Source organism: Triturus cristatus, chromosome 10 (assembly GCF_964204655.1).
Source record: "Triturus cristatus chromosome 10, aTriCri1.1, whole genome shotgun sequence".
Lineage (NCBI taxonomy): Eukaryota > Metazoa > Chordata > Amphibia > Caudata > Salamandridae > Triturus > Triturus cristatus.
In genome coordinates this window covers 1,093,108,361-1,093,127,435 of record NC_140593.1, presented here as the reverse complement: position 1 = coordinate 1,093,127,435, position 19,075 = coordinate 1,093,108,361, and the positions used below count along the sequence as shown (strand labels likewise).

Genomic DNA, 19,075 nt, shown 5'->3' with positions numbered 1-19,075 from the left:
TATAGTAAGTTAGGGTTCACTAGTATTTAATTATATGTGAGAAGCCAAACCCAAATTTTGAGGCCTGTATTTGAGCAACCAAGAAGCCCTTTTCTAGTTGTTACAGAGATGGAAGCATGCTCGCAAAAGGAGTCACACTCCAGGTTTCTTTACAGCACCAAACCTGTGCTTCTGATCTCAAAAATACCAAATCAGTGCCAGTGTCCCAGGCTGTCACAATTAACTTCATCTGAGTTGCATTCAAAACTGTGTCACACAACCCCGAATTTCGAGAGAGTAGGTGCTATTGGTGAAGGCAAGATAAGCACAAGACCTTTTTTTCAGAATCAAAATCAATAAAGATATCTTGATGATAACCCTGCAAAATTATACCATTATCACTGTTTATTGGCTACAGGGCCTCATCTCTGGTGCAACCATCCCATTTGGAGTGTTTGGTGTCTGAAGGCTTTTTAATTAAGAATCAGATGTCTTATGAATCATTCAAGGAGAACTATTTCTGATTTGACCCTGATTTCTTACCAGTCCCTGAGGTTTACCAAATTTATCATAATTTGGAATTTGACACAAATTAAAGTCCATCAAACCAAGGCCATTGAACCATTCAGCAAGTCTACGTTTATTCATGTAATTTCTGTTGCTTCAACTCTAGACAACACACAAAAGATGATGGGAAGAATCCTTCCAAAAAGTTTAACCACTGATAATTGCTCAAGGTAGCATTCCGACCAATCGTTCTTTTGCTCACCATGCGACCTTAGTTTGGATCCAGCCTTATGCAAACCAGTATTGACGCTGCCCCAGTAGGAACAGTCCCGCCCAAACTACCACGCCATATCCTCCCTGAACCAGAACACAAGCCATCCATGGCTGGTTTCACCCTAGATCAATCAAATTTATTTCAGTTCACAGAACCATAAAAGTGCAATGTAAAAACATATGAACATACTGAGCTTCAGCAGATAAACAAAAACCTTTAAGAGTCCCAGAGGTGAACTCCAAAAGGGTCCGCTATGCTATACGGAAGAATACTGTTAAGGATCTGTAAAAATAAGGAATAGCTTAGGATACATGTCTGGCTTAATAATAATTTAAGTGCAATGCATTGGAACACACGCTAAAACACCTCTAGGGCTTTTTATTTTTTGACTGCATGCCTGGATCTGATATGCCAAATTGACTGCAAGTAATTGGAGATCAAAATAGACAGAGCTACTCCTGTTGTCTGTTTTACAAATTCTCAAAGCATTACGCCAGACTTCAAGCCAGAGAATCCGGCAAAGGGGAGCAATCCAGCGAGCATGCTGTATCCTAGATTAGTTTTAGGTTTAAGTCGAAGCTTAGTGGAAGTAGTGGAGCACTGGCGGGAAGTGTCAACAAAGATTCAGTCAAATAATTTTCCCTTCTATTAAGTGAGTGGAGCTTGCAAAAGACCTGTAATTTTGCCAGGTACAAAGCTGCCCCGCATGCTTGTACCTTATAAATCTCCAGGGCCAGTGAGCTAGGATATGGAGAGGCCCGATTAGTAAATCTAATATTAGTCCATCCTCTATGCTTTAGGGTCAGTGAGCTTTTCTCAATCTGTGCAGATCATTAATGGGAGTCGTAGAGTCTCACCCCAAAGTAATCAAATTCAAAGACCCTTTCAAATATGGCACCATCTAGGACTATGTTACCCCTAGCTTTTTCCAGGGATGGAACACCATATATTTGATTTTCCTACTACTTAATTCAAGGCCATGATCTTTGCAGAAGAGACTAAACTTTTCCAGAAGGGTACATAAGCCCCTCGAAGTTTTTGAAAGGAGAAGTGGGTCATCCGCAAATGATAAACCCAGAACTTTTAGTCTAGTCATTCTTGCAGTCCAGGAAGTCATGAATACAGCCAATGAGGAATAACGAAAAAGTGTGGGTTCCAGGACACAGCCTTGGTGAACACCTTTTCTAATAGGGATGTCCACCGTGGTTTCCCCTCCCGGTCCCTACCTGACTCTAGCAAAGTTATCTGTGTGTAGTTGCTGGATCAAAAATGGTAGACCAGTGGGGGACCCCCCCGTGTTTCCCAAGATCTCCCAGAGTTTTACAATTGAGGCAAGATCGAAGGCGGCTCACAGATCCACAAATACGACAAACAGGGAGCCTGATCTATGTCAACGTTTTTCCATTATATTGCCAGGAACCATAGCACCTGGTCAACCATACTTATCTTGGCCTTGGACCCAGCCTGGTTGTGCAACAGCACGTTCTTGGACGATATCCACTCCCATAGTTTTGTCAAATAGGCCGATAGTTAGCAGGGACTTCTTTAGATCCTTTCTTAAAGATCAGTATGATTTGATTTAAACATTTATATAGCGCACAAATGCCAGATGGCGTCTAGGCGCTTGATCCAGATGGAAAGAGAAGGTTAGTACGCAATCCAGAACTGAAAATTAATTTACACAAAGCCAGGGTTTTAAAGCTTTTCTGAAGGCCAGGAGAGTTGGACAGTTCTTTCTCGCCAAGAAGCACTTTCCAGGTTTTAACGGTTCCCGAAAAAAAACTTCTTCCGCCCCAACAAACTTTTAATTCTGGGCGTTTGAAGGAGTTTGCAGTGAGCTGACCTCAAATTTCGGGTTGGTATATACCATTTCAATTGCTTTTTCAAGACGTTGGGGCCCACCCTATGGAGTGCCTTAAAAGCTAGAAATTGGGCTTTGAATATAATTCTCTTCTCCACAGGGAGCCAATGTAGGCTCTTCACCTTCGGCGAGACTGACTGGAATTTTGGAATATCCAGCAGTAATCTGGCCGCTGCATTTTGAAGCTATTGTAGCCTTTGAAGATGCTGCTTTTGGATCCCTACATAAAGCGCTTTCCCATAGTCCAATTTGGACAATGCCAGTGCTGTCACCAGAATTTTTACTGACTCCGGTGGAATGAAGGGGTGTATTTTTCTAATCATCTTCAGGTTGAAAAAGATAGAGGAAGACAGGGAAGTGATCTGATGTTTGAAGGTCAGAGAGGCTAGACTTGATTATATTTTTGTTCAGTGCAAGGAGTGGAATAGAGTATGTGATTTTGTGGTGCTACCAAGGGGGGAAAGTGATCACAATCCCTTGATATTGGACGTTTCTTTATTAGGCCTATGTCCGGGTGACTCTTTATCATCACCTAAATCTGTGGTACCAAACAGGGCTTTCTTGGCCAACAATAAACGCAGGGTTAAATGGGCTAAAATGGCCGCTAACCAAGGGGAGTTATCCCGAGTTTACGCTAGGGTAGGCACAGCATTGGATGATGTCCATACTTTTATGGACAAGTATCCCTCCCCTGATTGCCATGTAAAATTGGCTGTAGTTAACAAAGAATATTTACCAGCCTAGCCGACATATTTAACCCTAACGTCTCCTGTAGGAATAGGATTACCAGACGCCATCAATGGTATAATAGAGCATGCATTCTGGCTAAGCGTGATTTGTTGAACGCACTAAAAAAGAAAGCTAGCAGGGATGACATTCAACACAAGAGACGAACCTATCGCAACGTAATACATCATGCAAAGCTTGAGTGGGCTACTGAAAACTGGGTCAGGTTAACATCTGCCCTCCAGGTTAAAGACTCTCGTAGATTTTGGCTAATTGTGTCTACTGGAGGAGTTGAACCTGAAGCAGCAGTAAAACCAAATATTGCCCCCGAAATTTGAGAAGAACACTTTAGTACTCTCTATCGAGAGGAATATCTTTGCTCTGACCCTCCCACGCTTAACCCAGTGTTGGGTATTTCCACAGGTTTTGAGCAGATCCATTTTGCCTTAAGCGAGGTTCATCGCGCTATATCCGCCCTCCCCGTAGGCAAAGCACCCGGGTTAGATGGGGTTCCCGGCGACTTGTACAAACATGAATCCGGAGTCTGGGCACCCTAACTCACAATGATATTCAATGCAATTGTCGGGGGCATGCCTGTGCCTGACTCATGGCTGGGCGCGGAAGTTGTCCCTATTTTCAAGAAGGGGTCGCCTTTGCTCCCCGCAAATTACAGGCCCATTAGTCTGATAGATGTTGCTCAGAAACTCTTCTCTAGGTTAATTCTTGACCGTCTCCTGGACTGGATGATGGAGTCTGAGATTCTGAGTCACTATCAGGCGGGCTTTAGAAAGGGCGTCTCAACAATTGACCAGATTTTTAGATTGAGTATGCTCTTCTGGAAGACAGCCAAGCTCGAGGGTGGTTCTCTTTACACAGTCTTTGTTGATCTGCGTGCGGCATTCGATTTAGTCCCCCGCACCAAACTGTGGTATGTCTTGCGAGAATTAGGTATCCCAGAACCCCTCTTGCAGATTATAGTGCGCCTTCATACCAACAGCTTTGCTAAGGTTAGATGTGGGAGTGATGGTGGTTTATCATCTAGCTTTTCCGTTGGAAGGGGGGTAAGGCAGGGGTGCGTTTTGGCACCGACCCTGTTTTGCCTCTATGTAAATGGACTAATTTCACACCTGAACCATGTCTCTAACCGAGACGCTCCCAAACTTGCAGGTATAGGAATCTCAGCAATTATGTTTGCAGATGATACCCTGCTACTCTCCAAGACTCCCATGGGTATCCAACGAGTCCTGGATGGCTTTGTTTCTTTTTGTGCCGATCGGGGGCTGGAGATCAACACAGCTAAAACAAAATTTATGATCTTTAACCCCCCTCGGTTAACTCGCCCCAATCCAGTTATCCATGGTATTAGTCTGGAGAGAGTACACACCTTTGAATATTTGGGACTGACTCTGAATGAAAACTTGACATGGTCTCACCACCAGATAAAATCTAATCTAAAATTAACTCAAAAAGTTGGGGGCTTAGTAAACCTGTGGAATAAATCCATGATACACCCTATTGGCTCCCCACTTGAAATCTACAAAACTCAGGCCCGTGGTGCAGTAATGTATGGTGCAGAATTATGGGGCAATAATTGTGCCCCTGAAATTACTGTTACGGAAAACAAGTTCCTCCGGAACCTAGCCGCATTACCACTGAGCTCACCACTTCTCCCCCTTAGGCTTGATATGGGACTAAGATCACTAAAGGAGGAATCCGGTGTGAAGCCTCTGACTTTCTGGAGGCGACTTTGGGTAACCCCCGAACTTACATGCTACCGGCCTGAATTTATGGATCTTTATCAACATCCAGCTGTCCGAAAAATTGCATGGCTAGTGTATATAAAGAATGAATTATCTCGCCTGGGTCTATCGGCCCTGTGGATAAACCCCCAAGAAGCTTGTAGTAGGATATCCCGTAAAGCTCTGGTTACAAGATATTACGAACACAATCTGAATGCTTCTATAACTAATGATACACTTGGGTTGATGTCTACTACTTTTTTAACTATGAAGGACTACTACAAGTTGGAGATAGTCCTGGACGATATTAACCCTATTGGTCTTAGGAAACTATTCCTTCAATGGAGACACAATGCTTTGCCAATAAGAGCTCTTACTAGCAGATGGCACCCTTCATCTCCTAAAAATTGTCCTGCTTGCAATGATGTGTTGGAGACTGAAACTCATATGTTGTTTTTTTGTCCTTCTTATACGAAATCCAGGAAAAAGTGGATTATTCCCATCTGCAGAAACTGGGGCTTCAGGCATCATCTGGAGGCCTTCCGATTGTTGAAATCGGACTTATCCCCTTTAACTGTATTTGCTGTCAGCAAGTACTTAGCTGCTGTATGGAATATCAGAAGAACTTTTTTGATAACATTAATTCTTTTGCACTAATTGATGTTCTGATTCCTGGTCAATATTTTGCAGACACTGTAATTCCACCTTATCTTTCTCTTAATGATGTATTTCATTGTGCAGATTTTTATTGTCTTATCTGTATTGTTCATCTTTTATGACTTATGAAGTCGAAATAAAGATTAATGAAATGAAAATGAAAAAGATAGAGGAAGACAGGAAAGTGATCTGATGTTTGAAGGTCAGTTTATCATCGAAGATGATGTCTACATTTTTAGCCTCATTTACAGGTGTTGTGGTGTCTCCTAGGCACGTCGGCCACCATCTGGGTGTCCAGAAAGAGGTATCGGAGCACAATAAGAGGACCTCAGTCTTTCCAGCTTTAACTTTTAGGCAGTTCAGACTCATCCATTGATGTACCCGAGACATACAGAGATTGAAACGATCTGCTGTCTCTTCCATATTTCTGGAAACTGACACCATCAATTGGGTATCATCAGCGTACGAGACCACTGAGAGGCTGAGAGACGAGCCCTGAGGCACCCCACACGGGACCGAGAACTGTCCTGAGGCAAAGGCCCCCGCTTCAACTGATTGGACTCTATCAGAGAGGAAGGAGGTCAACAGTTTAAGGGCCGCTCCTCTAATATCTAATTCTGAGAGTCTGTTGATTAAAATAGTGTGGTTCACCGTATCGAAGGCCGCCGATAGTTCTAATAATATCAGTGCGACCCTCCTCCCCCATTATCCAACATGGATCTCAGTTCCTCAGTGGCCATAATCAAGGCCATTTCTGTACTGTGCCCCTCCCGGAACCCATATTGCGATGGATCCAAAACGTTCTAGGAGGAGATAAAGGCTGAGAGTTTCATATTAAGTATTTTCTCCAATATTTTTGCGGGGAAGGGTAGTCTTGAAATGGGTCTATAGTTGCTTGGCTCAACTGGGTCCAGCTCAGATTTCTTCAGTAGCGGTAACATTGATGCATTTTTCCATGCAGCAGGAAAAACAGCTGAGCCAATTATCCCTTTAAACAGGACCAACAGTTGCTCACTAACCACTTCCGGGACTAGATGCAATATGTTTGGGGGACAGGGATCTTTCGGAGCCCCAGATTTAGACGTCTTAACCACTTGGATGATCTGCTCTATGGGAGGTTGAGAGAAGCAGGTCAGAAGGTGGGCAGGGGAGAATGGCAAGCCAGCTGGGGGCATGTCAATCAATGTATTGCCATATCTGCTAAGCTCTTTATACAATGCCTCCACTTTGTCCCTAAAAAATTCAGCAAATATATTGCAGAATTCCTTGCTGCCACCCATCTTCGGAGGCTCTGGGAGTTTAGCTAGGCTTTTCACTGTTTGAAACAATTCCTTGGTTGAGTTATTTGCCTGTTGTATTTTCGAAGTAAAATATTTGCTTTTCCTCCTCTAGTGCATTTTTTATACTCCATCAATGATTGCTTATGATGTGTTTTGTCAGCTGTCTCATACTTCAGTCTACACCTCCTTTCCTTCCTTCTACAGATCTGTATTTGATTTCTTAATTTCTCCGAGATCCAAGGTTCAGAAGGCTTGTTTCGCCTGTTAGAGAAGACCTTGAAGGGGGCCAAAGGATTCACTGCGTTTTTAATCCAGGTGGAAAATCTGTGAGCTGCCGTATTAATGTCTGTGGCCAGGTCTGGCTGGGTTCTAACTAGGGAATCTTGTAGAGAGGAGGTGTCAATACTACTCCAGTCACGTCCGTTGGCTGATCTCAACCCCTTTCCAGGAATTAGGGATTGGGACTCCTGTAGTTATGGCATTGGACGTTTTATTTTTTGTAAGGTCCCCAAATCAAAGGTTTGGACAATTACTGATCAGAGAGGATCCTATCAAGACCAGGAGCTTTCCCCGCTATTGAGCACGGATTGCTTTAATGGTTTCTTCCAGTGTAGATACCACTGGCTCTCCTACTACACCATTGATGACAAGAGGGGACATGGAGCTATTCTTGACCTTCACAAGTTTTAGGTCTGCATAAATAGCTGTAAAATGCTTAACCAACTCACGAGCGATAATGTGGCATTCTGGCTGAGCGCGATGCCTACGCCCATCATGTGTGAACAGATGCTAAAACCCTCTGCTATCCTTTCCCTTTGCTTTTTTCAGCAGATCCTCTGATAGCTTGACACTCCACTGGTCCTTGCGGTCTTTTATCACTTTATCATATTTCTTCTGCAGCTAATGAAGTTAGACCTCAACTTGCTTTTTGGGGCTTTGACAAGATCAGTTTGAACTCTCTTCATTGGTGATTAAACTATTCTTGTAGTTTCGGGGAATATTTCCTATTTTTCACGTATATCACAAAGCGTTCTTTCAAACTTGAAAACAACTCTTAATGAGCAACCATGATCTGAGAGGATGTACAGTCCTGTTCTTCTAGTGCTGTCAGAGCTACACTTAAAGATCTATACATTTCTTTTATGACCTTCTCAGTGTTAGATATATCCACCCATCTGACATTAAGTCTATTATTTGTCAGGACAGTTAGAATGGATATTAGTGTCTCGGGGCATGTTGATTCTCTGATTTGTGACCCCTTTAATTTGAGTGTAAGTGGATGGTGGTCGCTTTCCTGGCGATCAATGACCACCATGATTGGAGGTCATCAGCCAGGTGTTTCTTGGTTCCAGTAGAACAGTGAGAATGGGACCCACATCAGGGTATACATTTACCTCTTAGGGTGGTACATCAAACACACAAAAGGTGAAGGGAGGAATGCTCGCAGTAAGTCTAACCAATTGCTCAGGGTAGCATTTCAACCCATCGTTCTTTTGCCATCTGTGCCACTTTAATTTGAAAGCCCGAACTGCCAAGTCGGGTATTCCCTGAACCGGAACACATGTAACCCAACATCTTTTTTGTCCTGATGCCCTTTTTAGACCCTCTGAATGAGAATACCTATAGACCTATATCACAGTTACTCTTCCCGGCCAAAATTATTGAAAAGCATCTTAACAAAACCTTGTCCAAACACCTTGAGAAATTTTAAATCCTGCATGAGGCACAGTTTGGCTTCAGGTCCGGCCATAGTACTGAAACTGCTTTAGTTGCAGTCTCAGAAGAGGTTAGATCCATCCTGGACAATTATGGGAAGGCTGCGGTGGTCCTTTTGGACCTGTCTGCGGCCTTCGATATGGTTAGCCATGTGGTCCTCTTGGAGCACTGGCTGATATTGGGATTACCAGCTCAGCCTTGGATCCCCTCTCGTCATTTGTAGATGATCGAGGACAAAAGGTGATCCTTTGGGAGTTTAACTCTAAATCTTTTACCCTGCCTTGTGGGGCATCCAAGGGATCATCCCTCAGTCCTACGCTGTTTAATATTTACGTGGCCGCCCCTTTGGCCAAGTAAATCCATTCTTTAGGTTTTGCCTCAGCAGCATATGCTGATGATACCCAGATTGTGGTGTCGATCTCGGGTAATGTGGAGGAGGTTGCTGCTCTGTTCAATGGCTGCATGACAGCCATCGTTAGTTGGATGCACAGGAATTGCCTAAAGTTAAATTCTCAAAAAACAGAGGCTCTTCTTTTTGGCAACAATGTCTCTTTCTGGAACCAATCATGGTGACCTCAGGTGCTTGGTCCTTCTCCCTTACCAGTCTCCAAAATAAGACATTTGGGTGTCCTCTTTAATGTTGATATGTTATTTGTTGAGCAGATAAACAAACTGACTTCAACTTGTTTCTTTATTAGAAAAATGTTGAGGAAGGTACTTCCCTTTATCCCACCCGGCTTGCAAAAATTGGTTATTTCCCTGGTGTTATTCAGGCTTGATCATTGCAACTCCCTCTATTTGGGAATTAAACCGGCTTCAAATGTTGCAAAATATGGCTTGTCGTTTACGAAAGAAAATTCCCAAATTTAAGTTGGCATCTAATGCTTTGGGAGAGCTTTATAGTCTCCCTGTTAGGAAGAGGATCATTTTCAAGCCCTTGTGCTTGGCTCATAAAGCTCTGGATGGAGTAGGACCAGCGTACCTTTAAAGTAAATTCAGCTGGTACTTTCCCCCCCAATCCCCCCCGAAAAGGTTATTATGACAAGCCTCATCATGTTCGGTGATTACTCCTAGAATTGGGAGAACTACTTGGGGAGACCAGAGCTTTGTTTACTCTACTTGTAAGCTTGGAATAGACTACCCTTGTCTTTAAAAGTCAGGACAATTGTCTGTTTCCAAAACCAGTGGAAACCCTGGCTGTTTTCAGCTTTGTTATAATCCCTTAATGCTCTCGGTTTGATGGTCTGGTGAAATCAGAATCACACTGGCACCAAGACACCTTCAGGCAATTGTGCGCTTTCTAAAATGTAAAATCAAATCATATTGGGGCTCATAAGTCAGGTGTAGCTTGGTTGTAGTGGCACAGTGAGCACAATGGTCTGGAATGTGGCCCAGAGCGAGTGGCTGAGATTAATTCAAGCATTCCTGCTATCACCGTGTTGTTTTTGCTGTCAACTCTACATAAGGCGCCTACATTCATTCTCTGAACCCCAGATATAATTCTCTTTCAACAGGTTAGGACAGTGTATTTCAGCAGTAATGTATTTGGATCAGTTAGGCAGAGTAGCTCCTTTGCTCCTTACCTCATTTTAGGGACATTAACTATGCACACCATCGAAGTCATAGTTGCTCACTGCTTTTCCTCCTTTGCCCCCTACCAAAATTGCTGAAGGCTTTACCAATACAGTTAAAAATTATATTTTCAGGGTAAATTGGTCTGTGTTGTTTCAAACACAGGGCCAAATGCATCAGCTTTCTTTGTCTTAGGAGTCCCTGAATGAGAAGGATCAGCCCATTACTTTGATTAAGTTGGGATCCCACATTTCCCCAACTACTTTATTGCCGATCTTCTCTGAGACACAACAAAGGTGGATTAAAGTCATCTGCTCCACACTTCTTACCTTATATATTCCACTCCTCCCCATTGATTTTTGAAAATCCTGAGCCAGGCTGCTCACAGTTGACAACTTCTGAGTGAAGAGTTCCTTGCATCAACTTGTACAGGCAGAGACAAACATACCTTGCATTTATCCCTGCACCTATTCCAAACGTCTAGTGAGATCCCTACTTTGGCTGAGGGGGCAACAAGTCTGTTCTCACTTCTGAAATAGTTATTAGCAGAGGGTAAATCGGGGGCAACAGTGCATTTATGGGCTGTAGTGAATTGTTAAAGCTGGAAGACTCAAGGGCTAATAGCTTATTTGCACAGAAAACGCATACACAGTTGCTCTTAGAGTTTCTGAGGACCTACATACATATGTTTGAAGTCAGAAATTACCCAAAGATTTTGTAGGATGTAGCCACATAGAGGGAGCTGGTTTGTGGTTTCTTCCATCCTCCTCAATACTCTCTCACCATAGATATCAAATCCCTTGCATTGTAATGACGGAGTATGGGTTGCTACCCAACATTACTGCTTATAGTATTGTGCATATCAAATATGCCATGCCAGAGCTGGGACATTTTGATGTTGCTAATTATATATCCTATTGAGATGTATTTGTTGACTGGGGATAACTCACACTGGTGAGTTTAACTGTCTTTTTGTATAAAAATAATGAAAGGTTTATGGAAAGGGCATCAGCAGACTTTACAACCATCTTAGCTGTTTAATTAATGGTGCCTCCTTTTAGAGTTTTGCTCACCTGCCACTGCCCATTGCAGTTGACTTGATTTGAAGCCTGAAACAAAATGTAAAACATTCTTACTAGTTCAAGATCCTACCATTGGATTTGATATCAGCCCTTAGAGTATTCTATGAAAATATTGTTGTAGTAGCTGCTCTCATCAAGAAACAAGGGATCTTTATCTGCCCTATACAAACTGAAGCTCACATAAAACAGCTACCCTTCCGTATCGACTCAGAACTTTGTGTGTCTCGATACCACAGTTGAACAAGTTTTCTTGGAGAGAAGATCATTTTCTTCCCTGATTCAGAGAATTTCAAAACCAGATTCAATATGAGGTCACTTCTGGGTCCACCGCGTGACCAATGGAATCAATGTCCGGACCCTGTGAAGACACGAGCCTCCTGACATTTAAATCTAATGAGGTCTAAGCTTGTGGATTGTGAGAAAGAAAATGAGAATTCTGCTTTTCAAGTATCAAGACTTGGAACACCTGGACAGGCATTCTAAGCAGAGTGCTCTGTAAAGAACATAATTGGTTTCTAAAGATTGATGTTGCTAATCATCTTTGCAGCATAGGTTATTTTTCAGAGACTGTACACTACAGCAGAAGACATAACATGTGTAGGTTTTGCCTCCTAGTTTCCAGAGTGAACAGTTATTTGGATGGCCCTTTAAAGCCTCAGCTCTGCAGCACTGTGTCTTTACTAGAATAACATGCTTGAAACGTTTCCTGTTTTTGGGCTGGCTATGCTGGTACATTAAAATAGCGATAAGTAGTGCTAAACTTGCCATATACCCATTAATTGTGTTTGTTTAGTAGCACATTCACCTTATTGAAACAATCCACATCACAACCAATAAGGCGGAAGAACTTGTCTCTCTGCTCTTCCTAGATGGCACCATCACTTAGAGTTTTACAGCACAGATGTGATGGAGCTCTTGGAAATAGCTGTGCTGTTTACCATCTCAAACTTTACTTTTACTTGATTGTGACTTCTATTTGGTCTTTCCTGGACTTCAGCCAGCCCTAGCATAAGCTCCAGATTTTTGTATGGTTTTATATTTCACCTAGACGGGGGCATCAACCGCTGCATTCATGACAGGGAAGGAGATTTGTCTTTAAATGCTGCTACAATTGGACTTTCTGCACTGTTTATAAAGGGTCCCTTCGTTGGAGGCAAACGATTATACTCTTTATTTAATCTGTTCCTCCCGCCACTCCCCAATACTCCCAGAACGGTGGGGGAATGAAACTTTAGTTGGAATATATCCAGGAGAACTTTGATGGACTGAGAGTAAATCAGACTGTAAGAGAGCAGGAGAATGGCGAAACACTAAAGAAAGCCACTGAGACTGGGTCACAGAATTCTGAGTGGCAGAAGGTCATACTTCCTCCTTAAGCCACACTTCTTATTATAACCTGCCCCATCAGGGGAAGAAATAAGAGAAAATGTAAGATATTGAAATATATTGGTCCTCTCCATTGTTGTCCGCATTGAGGGGCTCAACTTAGATAAGACGTTGCTTGCAAAAAACTCACTGTCTAGAAGAGATGACAAGAGGTTGAGAAAATCTTCACGCATAACAATGATGACCTACAATGTCAGAACCATATACAAAATCAACCATGACTTCGAGGCACTGCCCTTCTGCATGAGACTTAGAGTACAGCGGTGACTACTCTATGCAAACCAATAAGGTGCTTAAAAATCATCATGCTGTATCTGTACCCTCATCCACCTTTGGCAGTACTACATTTTCTGCCATAAAAGAGATGCCAAGTGCTGCTTAATCAGAAGCCCCTACTCCAAGGAATTCAGCTCCAGAGAAGTGCAATTCCAGCAATCCCCTTTGCATATGAGATTATCGATCACAAGGCGTGGTTGAACACAAATATGTCTCCATATTCCCAAAAAGGAGTTTGCTTTAACAAAACTGTTTAATGCACAAACACACTCATAAGCATTTTATTCTTCTGTTAAGACATGTGCGCCATCACAGAAAGTCAAATATTTTCACCTTTGAGGTCTCTCTTCTTGCCAGTGGAACGGTTTTAACCGCTGTCTTATCAAACAAATTGTTGTGCATATATTGGAATCCCCCCCCCCCCCTTCCATAAACTGCGTTGTGCCATACCGTCATATACATATCCCAAATTACCCAAGGAGGTAAGACACCTTGAAGTTACCAATGACTCCAGGCTCTCCATGAATGCCTAAGTGGGTAAGAAATCTAGATCAAGCTTTCAAACCATGAAAACATCATCCGGCACCCTGGATCCTCCCCCCCCAACCCCATATAAAGTCCAAGTGACATTCTCTCTTGTCCTATCCAAACTAGATTATGCTAATGTTCTATGTCACGACTTACCTTTATCAGCCATGAGAAGATTACATAAAATTCAGAATTCTGCTGCCAGGCTACTACTACATGTAAGTCCACAAGCTCATATGCCTTCTGCCATAAGAACTCGCCACTGGTAATCAGAAGATCCTCCTTCATGCTGCTTTGTATCACTCACAAGGCAATACATGGCAAAGGGGCGCTTTTCCTCAGGTAGAAAATGACAACATACATCCCACAAAGAACCATATGCTATAGACTGGCAGGTCCTGTCTCTAAATCTCAGCTTACAACAGAAAAACCATGGGTGGGACATCTTTCTCGGCGCAAGCAGCTAAAATATGAAAATCTGATAGAGACTTCTTACCTTAGACTATTCCCAAGACTGGATACGGAAACGTTTGGAGCAGTCCCTCTGCATGCTGATAGGTGGCGTTGATTGGCTCCTTGAATCCGCCCACTCCGTAAGTGGTGTGAACTGTGCCTATATAGGTGGCACCCCAGTGCACTGACGTCAGTTCTTTTCTGTCTGCGCCATCAGCGCAATTCCGCAGAGAGCTACCTCTGTACACATTTTGGACAATTTTTTTATGCTTTGTCGACTATTTTTGAGACTCTGTCTCCCAGTATGCAAGGAGCCCCCACCAAAACCCTGTGGTTTTTGGCCCAGACGTCTGTGACAGGCCCTCCCACCTGATCTGTTTCTGGTGCTGGGCCACAACTCTAAGACTTGTGTGGACTGTCGCGCCATGAACCCAAGATGCTCCGGGAGCGATCTCTGAAGCTCCTCATCACCTGCCTGTTGACTCTACGAAGCTCACAGTCCCCGACTTTCCCGGAGTCTGTGCTGCCCCTGCCCATCTGCGAGAGTTTTATGAGGCCATGCACTTCCGATTTGGGTGGAGTGACCTCTCTGGAATGCATCTCAGGCCCCTCGGTTTTGGCGGGTGCCCCCACTGAATTCCTGCTGGCTGGTCCGCCATTGGTGCCAATTGGGTCACCAGGGTCTAGTTCTGGATCCGGAACGCCTTAGGTCGCGAGACCACAGCCTCCCCTGGAGCCCATTCAGCGATGTTGTTCCCCATCATCATACGGACTCTGGTACGGAGCCAGATCCACCTTCCGATTTTGAGCCAAGGCCTGTTTTTTTTTTTTTCCAACCCGGCCCTATGAGGAGTATGATTGAGGAGGAGCCTTATGGATACATCAACCCCCCTGATGACGCTAAAGACAACTGGTACAAGGAGTTGGCGGACAACTCCCCAGCACTGACTTGTGCTCAGTGGTAGTAAAGACTAACATTGTGACCGATGTGCTTCAGCTGGGAGATGCGCCCACTGAACCGCTCCTCCATTTTAACAAAACTATCAATGATGTCGTGCTCGGTGCATGCGCACTGGATAATTGCTCAATTCCACCACCCCACTCCTACAACGCGCGCCCACGCCATGCACAGTTTTCTTGTCAATAATTTCAATGTAAATGTTGCAGTGATATCAATAAGGTCATAAAATGTCGAGTGGTAATTAGCAGTGCATGCTGAGGGCGTGAATTAAGTTCTTTAGGGCACAAGTTATAGTTACTTGAGATAACTATAACTATTACTGGTGAACTTCAGTGGTTTCTAGAGTTTAAAACGTAATGTTGTTACTGAACATTTCACCCAACTACATTGCTATTTTAACCATTGTGTTTTTTCCAGTGAATTTCTTGGGTTTTTATAACCTAAAGTAATATTTAATTACCATCCGTAAATCCAAACCCTTGTCACGCATTACCTTTGGCTGTGTGCTGGAGGGAGGTGGTGTCGGACACAGAGCCTGACCTTCCCTTCGGCCAACCGCTCGTATGTAGACAGCGGTGGGTTAGGATTATGGTTTCGATAGGAAAAGCATTTTTGGGTTTGCTAATAACTGGCGCCATTTGACAAATCTTCATGAAACTTTCTTTAAAAAAAAATGTTATGCACTTCAGCTCCTTCCTGGAATGAAAATGTGGGGGTGGGGGGTGGCACGTTTTCCATATATGTAACATATACACACATTGAAAAAAACAAAGGTGTTATTGTTGGGAATTGGAATAATATCTTACCTTAAAAAAGCCTTAGAACTTATCTTGAAAAAAATAACGTTCAAGGGACGTTATTGTTAGGTGAAAATGTCAATTAAAGCATACTGTTTTAAAGTAACAAGACCACTGAAATTCACTATTTGTAGGTATCTCAAGTTGCTACAACTACACCTTCCATTTCCTCCCCTCTCTGGCTCATCCCAAACATGTCTGTCTACTATGGATGCCCAGACATGCTTTCAAGACATACCATTTCATCTCAGTAAGGAGCACACAAACACACACCAATCCCACTAACATTACACATCTTCCCTTTATTACTTCACTCCACTTAATCTAACACTATACAGTACACTAGAGTAAATGCATGGGATCTGGCACACACTTTACACAACTCATTCTACTAGGGAAAGGAAGCATTGATTCCTTACCTATTTACCTCTAACCTTGGGCTCAGAGTGCTTCAGTTTCCCGTCAGGGATATTAAGATCTACATATTTACAATTACAACAACTCGACTTGCTTACACTTAATAGAATGATCTGTTAATCACATTCAAAATATATTTAGTAAAGAGCCACCACATCCACCACTTCAGGCTGCACTTTTTCCTCCTGAATTTAACGACTTCTACACATATGTGACTTAGTCATGATGTGACTTTGTTCATATATGTCATTCAAGTGTAGGCCCATATCACATATATTTAAATTTTTATTGAAAGAACTTATGGACATTAAGGATTACTTTGTCTTATTTAATCACATAATCTTCTTAGTTAGGTTTTAACTATGTCATCTTTTACAGGCAAACCATCACAAGTGCCTGCCTGCAGAGAATGCTCAGAAAATGAACGAACAAAAGAATAAGCAGGTATGGTTCTTTAAAAAAAAAATGTTTGATTTTTTTTTTTTACTGCAATATGTATACCATAGCAACTGGGTTAGAGCATTGCGAATGCCAGTAGCCAAAATAGTACACTTTTTACAGAATACCAAAAGTCAAGCCAGGTTAGGGACACACCCAACAACATATAAGACACAGCAGCGAGAAACAGGTATAGTTAAATGATAACTATGATTCACTATCAAACACTCTGTTAAGTTAATAATGTCTTATGTTTAATGTGAAATGGTCATGTCATCCTAAATCAAGTGCTTTTCTCGTTTATAGTTCCATATATAAATGTAGTCAGTCAGCCTGTCATAAATACATTTTTGTAGTATGTGTTGCTGTAAATATCATGCTTTGCCCTATTCTACCATTGGTGTTGGGCGCAGACGTTGCAAGTTATATTTCTTATAAGTCTAAATTTGGTTCTCAAAGAACAAAGATTCCAACTCAGGTTGTTGTTTTATTCTGCATCAGCATGGCGTGCATTTAGTCCTCTGAGATAGTTGAGCTGCAAGAGGACAGTTGTCCTACTCCAAACACCTGAATAGCCTCCAACAAATACCATAAACACTGTCTGGTGACAATGTACCAGAACTTTCCAGGAGCAGCATTTTTGTCATCCTCGCCAAAGTTTCACTAGCCTATAAGGCACTGTGACAATATATGGAGGGCAGGCCTGACAGATCAGTGTGTCGGACGGTTTTTTAGCAGTGTGTGTATGTGCCTGTTTTATGCATTGGTGGGACGGTTTTTACTGTGGTTTTCCCCAATATTACCACATGCTTTACCCACAGCAAGCACAAATGTATGAAATGGCCCATACAGTTTTTCTTTACACGTTCACAACTGCCCCGATTCGCTAATGGTGCCCTGGCCTATTGTCTGACCCTGCTTCATCCCCATGTCTAATGAAAATTTCTGGTGAAGGAGGGAGGAGGAGTATGGAGAACACTCCCTTACGGTTTTGCCTCAAGTACAACAATAAATTCCCTTGGCAGACAAGTATAGGGTATGTAACTTCTGCTTACCAATGAATCACAAGAAATCAAGGTGTGCAGTCTGATAGGCGTTCAGAAATAAAACAACTGTACAATATCCGGTCATGTTAGTACGCGCATTATGAGATGCAGAGTTGAGGCTCTCCAGCGCAATCTACGCCCTTGGCGCCAAGATGTTGAGGAATGTACTTCACTAGGGAGAGGCAAAGCCCATCTGGTAAAATAATCTGAACCCAGATACTGTATTTTCCGAGGACTAGGATTATGGAGATGAGCCATCTCCAGGGTCCCCTGTGAAACCTGCACCCAACATATAGACTGCACCGAAGACCTCAACAACATTTACAACATTTGAAGATCATCCAAAAAGGTCTTGAAAGTAGGGACAGACCACTGTCCACAAGCCCGCTTGGCACTGACAGCCCATCTGTGCTCTGAAAATGCCACGAACACAGGGTACCAAGCCTTTGAAGGCTAACCAAGTAAGTCCTTTCAGTCTTGCAGCACCAATAAAGTGGCTCTTGCACCAAAGTCCACTCCAGAATCCGCTTTGAGAAAGTTTTCAACACCTGTCTCCAAGTCGAGTGAACCAACTCCTTCTATGGAGCTGCCTGAACAGCCTGATGTCAGGCAGAGAAAGATGAATATCCATCCTCAGACAGGACAGGTTTGTGCTTGTCCACCACAGCAACATACATCCCCAGCACTTCCAAAGAAAATAAAATTTACTTTTGAGGGGGCCATATCCGAGGAAGTGATCACGTTTCTCATTCCTAAGAAATGCCAATGTATACCAGGCATGTACCTCTGCCTAGCCCTGTATCTCTGTCACAGGACTCACCTCACTGATTGGTTGCTTTGGTTAATATACATGCCAATGACTTTAAATAGTTGATAGATACCCTAAAGGCCAATTTGGCAATTAGTAACTGATACTACTTTCTGTTGTTGAGCCAGATACCCATCCTATGTGTGAACACCCATTCACTGCTTCAAGTGCTTTCTATTCATCATGTGTCCTATGGCTGTAGGGCTGTTGGTATCTCTATTAAGCACTGAATCGTGGATAGGCAGCGCAAATTAAGGAGACTGGAGCACTTGCTAACAAGCTATCTCTTATGACTCGATAAGGATGGGAATAAATGGTGATTTTCCTAGTGCAAGTTCAGAGAAAATCTTAAGATTATTTTAACCCCTTCGCTGCTAGACCTATAAAAAATATTTTCCTCACATTTCTGTGGTGGAAAGTTCTGGAATCTGCGTGGATCCACAACATTCCAACCACCCTACATTCCCCAGAGTTTTTTGAGAAAAATGGTACCTCACTTGTGTGGGTAGGCCTAGTGCCCGCGACAGGAAACGGCCCAAAACGCAACGTGGACACACCACCGTTTCACATTG

General features: G+C 42.9%; 1 protein-coding gene across 1 annotated transcript in view; it reads left to right on the top strand.

The window, feature by feature from the left end:
* The window catches only part of UNKL (unk like zinc finger), a 514,610-nt gene that overhangs the window by 351,584 nt on the left and 143,951 nt on the right, over positions 1 to 19,075 (top strand). Inside the window, exon 9 of the mRNA XM_085629284.1 lies at positions 16,590 to 16,655. Within this exon, the coding sequence (XP_085485410.1) occupies positions 16,590 to 16,655 (66 nt within the window). The remainder of the gene's footprint in view (positions 1 to 16,589; positions 16,656 to 19,075) is intronic.